We start from the raw sequence: 12,755 nt of genomic DNA on the forward strand, positions 1-12,755 counted from the left end.
TTGCATATAAATTTCTCAACAAGTGGGTTTCTCGACATCACTGGTGTACTTGCTTGTCAGAATTGGCGAAACGTCGGTGGCGAGAGGGGGCACTCCCTCTTATATCGAGATAAATGAATTCCGTTTTTTAGTATAGGTACGTTTTTATGTGACGATCAAGTAAATAATTCTGATAAAAATTAGTCGTAACCAACCAACCGTATATACAGGGAAAATCTCCAAGGTTAGGGCAAAGCATATTTCCACGAATATTCAAAACACACAAAACATTTTGATAGACAAGAAAAAACACGCATAGCAAAGATACCATTAGCAACAATATCTGAAGATAACACCCTTCTAAAAACCCTGGACGGGCAATAAAAACTAAGTATAGAAGTGGTTCATTACAACATCGTATGCATAATGATCATACAGTGTTTTTAACTTCTCTGATGAAAAGGAAAGTACGAATTGACATTAAACATAAGAAAATGGCCCGGCATGGCCAGATGGTTAAGACACTTGACTTGTAATCCAAGGGTCACGGGTTCGAATCCCCGTCGGACTAAATATGCTCGCCCTTTCAGCCGTGAGGGCGTTATAATGTTACGGTCAATCCTACTATTTGTTGGTGAAAGTAGCCCAAGAGTTGGCGGTGGCTGGCGATGAGTACCTTCCCTCTAGTCTTACTGCTAAATTAGGGACGGCTAGCGCGGATAGCCCTCATGTGACTGCGCGAAATTCAAAACAAGCCAAACCATAAGAAAACACGTGACTAGAAATCTAGAACACTCTTTGGAATCCCAGCTACCTGAAAATTGTACACAACTCGGGGTTTAGCTCTCTAAGAGGTGTAATCTATACTCGAAAATACGGAAGAAAGTTAAAGGTCTATTAAGTTAAAGCAACCTCTGATTATCTATCGGATTATACGTTTTTTTTCACATCTGAACAATATGGAAACTTAAAAAAACATGTCTTAAACAAAATGAAACATCTACGAATAGTTTTATATTAATGTTCTTACGATTTCTTACACAAAGATATCTTCACTTAAAAATAATTTTGTTCTCCAAACATCCGTCCTCAGATTACAGATATACTAGCCCCTTGCGGCATGTGGAAAATATGGGAGTCAAGTATAAATTTAAAAATATGTAATCTTATTTATTTATTCAAGTATCAACGTCGATACTATATCGATATCTCTCGATCAAACCCATAGCCCGGTAAAAACTGTTTGACCATTTTATTAAAATATTTGTGTAATTGCTGCTAATATCGTTTTTTTATTTTTGTTTTTTTTTTCCACACACCACTGACTATGAAGATTTACACAATTAGTGGAATTCTTAGAAAACAACAGTCACGCCTGATTGGAATTCCCTCCGTTAGGTGGCAGCGGAATCTGACCGGAACTAAACCAAAGACTGAGCAACAGCCAATGATAAGAAACCGGAAGTTCCGCTAATACAACAGTCTTTGGTTCCTGTAAACTTCCAAACAATCCTGTCAAGGATGGTGGAAATATTTTAACCTTATGTTACATCCATAATTATTAACCATAACTAAAATCTGTTACAAAGTACACAATACTCAAATTAACGCATTTACTAAGGAGTTTGAAACTCGTTTATTGTCGGACATACATGAGTATAATACTTATGATTACAATGTTTCACTGGGTAAAACTGGCAATATCAGATACAACAACTACAGCTAGTCAACACTAACCTTTGGGCTACATTTCTTTACCAAAAAAAACTGGGAACTGACCGTCACATAATGTCGAATCGACTGCCGAAAAGATGAGCGCGTTCGATTATTGGAATTCGAACCGACTACTTGCAGAATACAAGCCAAGCGCCTTAACCACTAGGCATTTATCTTGTAAATAGAATAGTTCAATTAAATAAAATTCTATGTGAAGCTAATTAATCTAGAATGAGTTTACAAAACTATGGTATTCCAGAAAGTCCTGAGAATATGTGTAAAGGTTTCTTGTAAAGCACAGAACTCAGTCATAACAATCCACTTGTGGCCACAATATTCTTGTCATCATATTACATCCATAATTAACGACACAATAAGAAACCTTACCTTTTCTTTCCGCTCCCAACTTTGTCAATCTCCACATGGTAAAAGTCCCGGATGGGAGACATTGTTCGAAGTTAAACACCTTGGTAGGAAGCCAACCCTGCACGACAGGGATTGACAGAAGCTAATTTTAGTTGTATCTAATTTCAACAATTTAAGGTATTGAAAAAAACACACCTCTTTTACTTCATTCTTTAACATTAAATATTTATAATTGGGAGATTTAATGAAAATAACAATAAGGCACGAACGAGTGAAAAATGTTAAGTGTCTTGTTGCGCAACCTTCCTGCCATTCTTCAGAGTAAACCACCATGAAAATGAAGCAATAAGATAACGACAAAATCGACCAAGAAACGCTACAGCTCTTTCAGAGAGTACAACATGTAACGGTTCAACTTTTCATAGCACTCAAGCGTTTTGAATTAATTTTAGTTTTTCGAAGGTTAAAAGAAGAGCTAGTATTAGCTCTCCAATTACTAATGATTATTTGATATGGATGATGGACAACAGCTACACAAGGTATTTCTGTTATTCAACTTTAGTTAGTTCTCTGTGGATGGATGTTTAACTGGTTCCCTGTATCAAACACGTTGTTACTGAGAAGAATGGTGTAAAAGGCGGGTGTTCATACACTCGTTACATACATTGATAATAAACGTAAAATATTCAAATAAACTTCAAAACGCGAATTAAATTAATTCTACAAATTAGTAAATTTGTTTGTTTATAGTTAAGCAGAAAGCCACACAATGGGCTACTTGTGCTCTGCCCACCACGGATATTGAAACTCGGTATGTAGCATTTTAAGTCTACAGACATACCGCTGTGCCAATGGCGGGCACTTAACATGTATATATATATATATCTTCACATGTTAATATTAACTGACTGATAATAACTGTATTTCATTTGCTAATTTTAAGTGTTATTAATAATCTAACATTTAAATGTTTCAAGTTTGTAGTGATTTGAGAGGTGAAAATGCGATTTTTTCTAATTAACTTTTCATTTCCTTAAGCATCAGTTATTGGATGGGATGCAGTAAAAAATATGATTAAAAAGCGAAGCAATCTTACAAATTTAATTAGATCAGAAGTTGACCAAAATCGTTTAAAGGCCAAACAATGATACCAACTTTAAAACTGACATGCATCAAACTTGCACAATACCTGGAACAGCGTTTCAAAAAGTCGACTTCACTTCAGACTCGCTTAATCGAAATTCTTGCCGTTTCGGTTGTAGTTATTAAAATACAGAACCTAGTGAGCAAACAAGCTGGCTTCGGAAACCTTAAAAGTCTGATCTATGACAAGGTTCACCGTATACGATCTTCAAAGGGATTTTTCTGATCTGTTTACAACTGTCTTTTACTCCTCGAGAGGAAGACGTAGTAAGACACACTGATTGCCACAAAATTTATATATATAGGCAATTAAGCATCCGGACGAACTAAATCCTCAAAAAACACCCTCTCTACTAGTCAGTTGATAGCGAGCTAACCAGCGCTGTTCCTATTGGTTCGTGCTGGGCAAGATTAATTCGCGTGCTCCTCGTGCCACTGGATTACAGTTCCACAAGCCGGTTTCGACTGTAGATTGTTTAGAGCGAGTCCCTTTAAACACAACGCATCAGTGAACACGGAAAGTCCTTGATAACAGATATAAGAGGCAGGGCATGGAAATTTGCGATGAGCATTATACAGATTCAAATATCCGTGTCAAACAGCCTCGAATTAAAAAGACATTGTGTCGAAAATTGAATAAATAAACAACTAACTTACTAGCTTATATGGACAAAAGGATTACACAGGAACTAACAAGTAAAACCTACATGACCATGCCATCCTTACTAGGAGTTGTTTTACTAGTAGACTATCGGCCCAGTATTAACATAAGGAATACTCGGGTTGTTGTTGTCGAAGTTGATAAAATACCCATAGTTTTGCTTGTTGTTACCATTGTTACACGACTCTCATCATCGTCATGTATCATTCTACCAGTTTTAATGGTGTCATGTACTCCGAACACTGATCTTATTAAACTAGTGCAGTAATCTGTTTTAGTTAATTAAAATTACAAACACTTGGATGTTTGTTAACTGAAAACAACTTTTCAATAACATTCTAACAAACGCACCATGAAAAAAGAAAAATTTTCTCGCCACAAATTAAAGCGAATGGCCCTCAGTAATACTAGACTTCTAGTGTGATATACTAAATATCAGATTTGATCAACATAAATACATTATCATTGGCTATCGGTATTGACCACGAAAACCTTAAACGATGCATTCCTTGTTACTACACGTGGTTTCCGAGACATAAACAGTTTCTAAAAAAGCTGCACTGCACTATTAACGTATCCAGAGCCTGAAAAAATACAACAAGCAAAACGTCTAACCTTTATTTTAGAAGGGGTGGAGCCGATCTTTACGTCATTCACAGTAATATCCACCGGTCACTAACAAATGTAGCAAAAATCTAATGACATTTTAGAATAAAAATTAAGAATATAAAAAAGTTTGTATTTTTAAAGAGAAAACAAAAAACAAGGGACAACTTTATCCAACAGTATTTTACCTGAATACATCACAATCCAGAACATTCACAGAGACTATAACACCATCAATGCTTAGTGAGCTATAAAGTCTGACCCTGTTCCACATCGTTGACAAACTTTACAGATTTTATCTGCTAAATTACAGACTAAATTGTGACAGTAGTATATAAAAAATAAGTGATACAGCAACTGTTACAAATTTAATCGAGTAAACAACCAATGTTTACTTTCCATTAATTTAAAATGGACAAAGAACCTGCCTGGTTTAGCTTGATCACAAAATTTAGACATCTAAATGTACAACCAATTTTTAGTTGTATGATACAGTGGTTTCAAACTCTTTGTCTCTTTTTTATATTAAATTCTGTATTTTTTTTATTCCATGTGCGATATTCTATAAACATTAAGGGCCATTCTGGCTTCTTTGTTTGTTACGAACAAAGTTTTATGACGGTTTTGGTTTCAATCGAGCCTAGGGCTACACAAGAGCTATCTGCACTAGCCATCCCTAATTTAGCAGTGTAAGACTAGAAGTAAGGAAGCTAGTCATCACCACCCACCATCAACTCTTGAGCTACTTTTACCAATGAATAGCAGGATTGACTGTGACGTTATAACGTCCCCACAGCTGAAAGGGCAAGCATGATTAGTGTGACGAGAATTCGAACTCGCGATCCTTAGATTAAGAGTCGAGCACCCTAACCACCTGGCCATACCGGACCCTTTGATGTGAATAAAAGGTTTTGAGACCCCCAACTTATAAAAAATGCCTTACAAACTGATTTATCAATTAAAACTTATTACTAATGAACTTTAACGATATCAATGAAGTACTTTTTCTATTAAATTGTATGTTTGTAATTTAACGTTGTCTTTTCTTATCAATTTATATGTGTTATGACTAGATAATTAGCTATCTATGTTTGGGTTAAATTTGTAGATTGAGAAATAATTAAAGACGTAATTTTATGTAATTATTTTATTTTCGATTTAAAATAAGAAGCAATCTTGTAAATTAACAAATTTAACTTTTTTATCGATAATTCTATTTACAATTAAAATTAATTCGGCTCATTTTTGGCGGCCCACCAGAAAAAGCTTCAAGGCTCCCACTTTGGGAAACACTAAGATATACTGCAGGATCTCTTGACGACACCACTTAAGTCAGTACACAATCTAAAAGTTTAATTTCTTACCAAAGGTTTTTATTTACTTTATCAATATATCAAATTTACAAAAGTACAAGTTATCAATAGTGTCAAAAATATTTGATAATAATTTTTTGTTCTCAAGTTACACCTGCGTGAAGTATTTTGTTTATTAGTTTATACAGGACGTCCTGTGCATTAAATATAATCAAGTTTTTCCTAACTGATTGAAGGATAAAGAAGGCAAAAGCAATCTTAAGTTATTAAAGAACTCTTTTATGGATATTTAACGTGACGTTTCCGAGTGTTTCAATAACCATTCACGGATGATTTCCTTTTAAAAAAATTAACGTTTCTAAATTTTGAACTGAAAGTGTAAATTCATAAATTATCTAAAATAAATAAATAAAGTTATACCTTTAACTTAAAAGCGCCCCTGTTGACCAAAATAAATTACTATTGGACTTTCAATTATATTTTTCACTCGAACAAGACCTGTGTTGTGTTTTCTTATAGCAAAGCCACATCAGACTATCTGCTGAGCCCACCGAAGAGAATCGAACCCCTGATTTTAGAGTTGTAAATCCGTAGACTTAACGCTGTACCAGCGGGGGACCGAACATGACCCAAAAGGTTTGAAAGTAGTTCACCTTATTATATGGTTTGCAATCTTGAACGACCCTTGACGTAGACCACAATCAAAAGTCAAATTTTGCTTTCATTCTATAACTCTTCGTTAGTCAAAATAATCTGCCTTAGATTTTCCAGACGTTTCCAACAACAAAAGCAAACCATGTTTTGTAAATGCTCAAAAAAAAAAAAAGTTTTGTAAAAGCAAAACTTAATAATAATAGATGGCTCTCGCCATTTTATAGCAAGCGCTGCCGGTATGAATGGAGTAGTTATCGAGCCCTGTAACTACGTTCTAACGTCCTCTCTACGACCAACACGTGTTTAACCATCATAAAGTTTATATCTCAGAACGGCTGGTATGGGTATTAACACTTTTATTGATAAGGAGAGAACAACGTTTCGACCTTCCTAGGTCATCCTCAGGTTAAGAAAGAGTGTTTGAATGTGACCGTTGCCGGACCGTCTTAGAGACGAGAGTATAAACGGGTAACGGATTGTAGGGGCGTTGCAGATGGATGTTAGGTTATCAATTAGTATAGGTATAGAGGTGTTCCTTTATATTGATTTGATTTTGGTTTTAGTTGTTGTATAAGTATAATAACAAACACTTGGAAAACAAAACTTAACAAAACACAACATTCCAGTAAACATCAAATTTATTCAAAACCAGGTACAAAACTAAAGTCCATACTACGTAAAAACTACATTGACAAACACAACACTAACATAATTTATAAAATACAATGCAACAACTGCCACGACTTCTATATTGGAGAAACAAGCATAAAAATGGAAACTAGATTTAGAGAACAAAAAAAACACCAAAAAAACCTTCACACGTTTTTGAACACTGCAAATTACATAAACACAACATATCTATAGAAACCTCCCAGATATTAAGTACGGAAACAAATATAAACAAACACAAAATCAAGGAAGCCCTACTTATACAGCAACTTAAACCAATATAAAGGAACACCTTTATACCTATACTAATTAATAACCTAAAATCCACCTGCAGCGCCCCCTACAATCCCGTATACTCGTTTATACTCTCGTCCCTAAGAAGTGTCCGGCAACGGTCACATTCAAGCTATCTCTTTCTTAACCTGGATATGAAAGTAGGAAGGTTGAAACGTTGTTCTCTCCTTATCAATACAAGCGTTAACACCCATACCAGCCGTTCTGAGATACATTTGTATTTCTGATGCGTTTCTCGTCATCAAGAATTTTATTATCAAGTTCGGTCACACTAGTCAATCCGATGTGTAAGTTGGACTCAAGATGGTAAAGTCAAATCAAATATGAGAGCTAAAAATAGGTTTATTAACCAAATGGATAAAATCAAACCGGATAGGTTGAAACATCCCAAGCATGGACGGAATTTGTAACAAATATGGGGTGGAAAGGCGAAAAAAAAAATTGACAATTATTGTAAATTTCGTATGTATACTATACCCCACATCCCTACAGAACAAGTGGGGGGAAACTACACACTATGTAAAACTAGAGTTCCCAGTCACAAAAGATATCTATGAATATTTTCCATATAACTTACGTAAACAGATTAAAATAAAGACTCGGAAGTTAAAGCAAACATTTAAATCTTAAAATAATTCACAACTACAGTTCATATGTAGATCTAACTCCACTAGAATATCCAATAGCTGGGAAAACCCCTCATTATTAAAATTAAAGAAACTAACTGCAAGCTAGGCAAGGAAATTCCATCTATTAAGCTCAAAGCTGTAATTTTGGTGATCGAGTCCTAATTTTCAACGCTATTTGCCTTCAAATGTATCGCTGAGCTACGGAGTACATCAACAATACAAAAATACTTTAAAAAACTGTCTGCATATGTAGTTAAGCCTAAGCTAATAACGTTTTTTGCCGCCCAGACAGTAGCACTCGACCACCCACTGGATTAGCGAACTTGTAGGTTATCAATAATTCCTAAACTGTAATAGTGAAATATTGAGCTAATAAAATTTACGTTAATAAAAGTTTCTAATAATATACTGCAGTCTGCGCATACAGGTTTCAATTCGTTTGCATAAAAATCTAGCTCAGAATTTTTACCTTTTGGAGATGCTAAAGTCGAAGATATTTGTATTTATGGTAAAGCAATTAAGGCTGCTGTCCCTAATGTTGAAGCACTGACTAAAGAGAGAGAGAGCAGCCTTCCGGCAGTCCTAACAGTATACGCTAAGGGAGTAACTGTCATTGTTAAAAGGAGAATATAACTTAACGTGGAAGAGGTGTTTTGCAGCATCGCAGAGATTCGAACCCGACTCGCCTGCTTCCAAATCCAGAGGTTTACCACAGAATGAATCTGAGTCCAAAGCTGGAGATTGGTTTATACTAACGCCATGTTGAGTTATCTGTTATGTCCATAGACTTAACATTTTTTCACCGGGGGACTAGAGTGTAGGGTACCTTCAAAACAGTAAAGTAATGATAATAATAAAGGACAGTCCCCACATAAATGTGCAACAACTTCTCTAACTCGTGAATATCATCATACAAGTCCAAGTAGTAACAAGAAAGTCAAACTTTCATAACAAACAAAATCTTTTTCACTTTAATTCGCGCGAAATAAAGTATCTGTAATGAATAACTCCAAGGCTTATAATCGAAAGTAAAAGTAACTATGTACCCAAGCAAACAGATTATTTACTCTTATTTTAATAGTGCAGTACTGATGAGCTAATGATGGCTAAGTGGACCCGCAGAACAAATTTCAATCGTTTTGAGTGTATTCTAGAATTACAACTCTAGATACGTTTGCCTTCAAGTATGTGTTGTGTCTATACTTTGGATGGTTACAAAAGTAAACTATACATATGGCTAAAGTTCAGTTATGTCCAAACTATATGCTTATCTTTAAAACGTAAGTAAGTCAATTGTGTGTATAATAGTTGACTGGGAACTAGGACTAACCAGTGTTAAGTATGATACAACAGAAATGTTGTTAACGTCATATAGTTCTATAAAACTCGTGTGTTAGATACAATCATTACAGACAAGTATTAGGCAAATCATGGCCGTTTGATCACAACACTCAAAAGTGTTAGTAATGTAATACGGAGAATGAAGTTTAGAAGTGAAGTTGTAATCCAACGCTTATAAAGCTGTCTTGTTTCCACCGTTAAAAAGCGTTATAACACTGTGTTGTATCTAGCACTTCAATGTGCAGACCTGTCTTTCAACGAGTGCCACTACAGAGCACTTCAGTTATTTTGCCATAGACATATTTCTCCAATAACTGAATTCAGACTGTCTTCTAACATTATTCTTACTTAGTTCACTCGACTTGTAATCCGAGGGTCGCTGGTTCGAGTCCCCGTCATACCAAACATTCTAGCCCTTTCAGCGGGGGCGTCATAATGTGACATTCAACCCCATTATTAGTTGTTAAAAGATTAGCCCAAGAGTTGGGGGTGGGTGGTGATGACTAGCTGCCTTACCTCTAGCTTACACTGCAAAAATTAGGGACGGCTAGCGCAAATAGCCCTCGTGTAGCTTTGCGCGAAATTAAGAAAAAACTTTTCTTGAAAGACGCCAATCTCGTCTGTAGAGCTACCCAAGTTTCCAGACGTTTTTAATTTTGTTCATCAGAAACGTTATTGCGTTTCTAAATATTTTCTTTCCTGCTTTGATCTTTTATTCTTCTAACTGCTATTTGAACATATATTCCTTTAACTTGAGAAATTTTAACAGACATTGAACTCTATGGCAACAGCCTTCCCAATATTGTACTAAGGTTTCATACTAACGTCCATGTCTTGAAAGGTTTCCACATCCTTGAATTAATTACATCACGAACGTGTATATTTAGAGATATTTTCTGCAATAATTAAATAATTTACTACGATATTTCAATTTTTAAACACGAACATCTTCTAGTTTCTGGCTCTTCGACAGAGCGAGTTTCATTTACAAACATCCTGAATTTATGTGGAATAATCAGGATATCTTGAAGTAGGGAGATTTTATGTTCCTGATCAAAACCACAGACACAAATCATGTTCGTTAATTTAAAATTTCTTTACGCACAACTAGTTGTTATTAAAAAATTCAATTCTAATTCTTTCAACCTTTATAATATCTATAAAAGTTTATCAAGGTTGAAACCAAATCAGCTTGGATTTAAGATTTTCAGTCTTAATAATCATAAGTAATAATTAAAAAAATAGTCAAAAGTCGATGTTCTAGTTGTCTAGGATTCTATTTCGAGGTAATGGATTTCACAATGTTCTGTTTCTTTTATGGCTCCATCCTTTAAGAATGACTTTCAGATGCAATAAAATTTGTTCCTGTATACTTAATGTTTATCTTTAAGTGTTTATGATCCATATCACTCTTAAGCCTACTTGAGTAAACACATTTCGTTTTAGAATTCATTGTTTTAAAATTCGATCTAAAACAGCTACATCAACGTGTGTGTGTGTAGTTGAATCGTTTGTAGTGTACTGATACAAAGTTTTGTTACTCGGTTTTAGGTTACTCTAAATTATTCGGTTTCAGTTACCACTGTTATCTTCTGCCAAAGTCTAACCCTAATTGGAGAAAAACAATATTGTGTTAACTACAAACATACCGTTTTTATTCGTTTATAAGACGGGTCCCAACTTCACCTGAGAGATTGTCGATATTCTGTTTAGACTCGTTTATAAGACGAAGGAAGGAAAGCAGGTAACGAGAGAAAAGTAAAAAAAAATGGAAATTAATAGAAACCTAATTTTGGGTTTCGTATACGATATTTCGATATCAGATTAGAAGGAGAGAAATAGAAGAGATAGAAAAGTGAAAATAAATGAATAAATCCAAACTCGGTGTTCAAGCGTTTAATGGAATTTCATCAACTATTTTATTTACTGTATGATAAATATTCATATTTAAAACACATAACAAAGAACAATCTAACGCACAAAACTTATCACAACATATTTCAGTATCAAAGTACGTTTATGCTAACTTTTAAACCACATTTCTTCAAAGTATTAAAAGAGTTTACGCAAACTGCACTTTAATAGAACACAGCAAATCAGTATGCAAGTTATGAAATTCAAAAGCCTTCAAATTATTCGTTGTCGCTATCTACAAACAGTTCATAAAACTGCTCCTCGGACAATCCATCATCGTAGAGGTCACATTCCTCCGTGTTCTCCACAATCACAGATCTAATAATAACAAGATAGCTCACTTCCCTATTTTCATTGTCTGAAATATCTGCACAGTTCTGAGTGAACTAAATTTATTTTCTATGTCTGTAGACCTCGCCTATAAGACGGGCCCCCCCAATTTGAGCCCGAAATCTCGAGGAAAAATCCCCGTCTTATAAGCGAGTAAACACGGTACCTGATATCCCATGGTGCTTCAGTGCACTAAAGAATCCCGGGAAGTGTAAAAAGGAGCGACAGGAAAACAAGGTTATGGCGATTTGACACTCCATCCAATTACAGTAATAACCTGGGCATGTGAAGCTTCATCAATTTTGAATGAGGCCAAAGTCTGTATTCCAGGGTTAATATATGTAAACACAGCCAGACTTCACTGCTTGTGTTTCTAAGACTTGCGAATAGTATAAGGTTTTGAAACAGCTAGTTGAGAGATACAATGTTTAAAGTACAAGCACGTGTGAATTTTCCGCGTGATTATGTCTTACTATTGTGGCACAGCGGTATATCTACGAACTCACAATGCTAAAAACTGCTTTTCGATACCCATGGTGGGCAGAGCACAGATAGCCCATTGTATAGCTTTGTGCTCAAATCACACAAACACTACTAGAGATGAAACGTTGTGGAGAAATAAAAACCTCAAAAATATATTCCTACAGATCACCACACGACCTCTACCACGGGGCAAGGTAGAACGATAACGTTGATAACTATAAAATGTATTATACCGTACGTTGAGGGGGTTCCCGAACTTTGCATTTCGTCAACTTCACTGTATTGGCGGTTACTTCCCGTTAAAAACAGTATTTTACCATTTCTTCAGCTTGATTCTAGTTTTAATAAAAGAATAATGAAAAGAAATATAAATATGGAAAGTTTTTTTTTTTTTTTTTTAATAGAAACCTTACGGCTTCCTTTAATGTGAAAGATAATAACGCTTTGCTGAAACAATATTGCGAATTTCTAGACCTGACAGGTTCAAACGAGGATCAGTCTAAATACTCACCTCATTTCTGTATTTCTATTTTATATCCGTCAGTCCATCTGTCTTTTTTTTAGCGATCGCCAGGCAATGGTGCCAGCCGCACAACGAATTTACATAATTCAATTTATGTTAATTACAATTATTAATTTGGAATTCATAAATATATT

At 35.1% G+C, this 12,755-nt stretch overlaps 1 protein-coding gene across 4 annotated transcripts in view; it reads right to left on the reverse strand.

Annotated features, from left to right (window-relative positions):
* The window catches only part of LOC143244425 (microtubule-associated protein Jupiter-like), a 46,120-nt gene that overhangs the window by 9,245 nt on the left and 24,120 nt on the right, over positions 1 to 12,755 (reverse strand). The window contains exons 1-2 of one of the 4 annotated variants that reach the window (XM_076489052.1): positions 3,251 to 3,555; positions 2,083 to 2,179 (exon numbers count right to left, since the gene is read on the reverse strand). The exons of 1 other annotated variant lie outside the window; for it this stretch is intronic. In XM_076489052.1, coding sequence (XP_076345167.1) covers positions 2,083 to 2,144 — 62 coding nt within the window. In that variant the 5' untranslated portion in view covers positions 2,145 to 2,179; positions 3,251 to 3,555. Of the gene's footprint in view, positions 1 to 2,082; positions 2,180 to 3,250; positions 3,556 to 12,755 lie in introns of those variants that run through there. 2 more of the 4 variants (XM_076489048.1, XM_076489049.1) reach the window with 2 other exon arrangements.

The sequence above is a fragment of the Tachypleus tridentatus genome, chromosome 2 (genome assembly GCF_004210375.1).
Source record: "Tachypleus tridentatus isolate NWPU-2018 chromosome 2, ASM421037v1, whole genome shotgun sequence".
In the NCBI taxonomy this organism is placed as follows: Eukaryota; Metazoa; Arthropoda; class Merostomata; order Xiphosura; family Limulidae; genus Tachypleus; species Tachypleus tridentatus.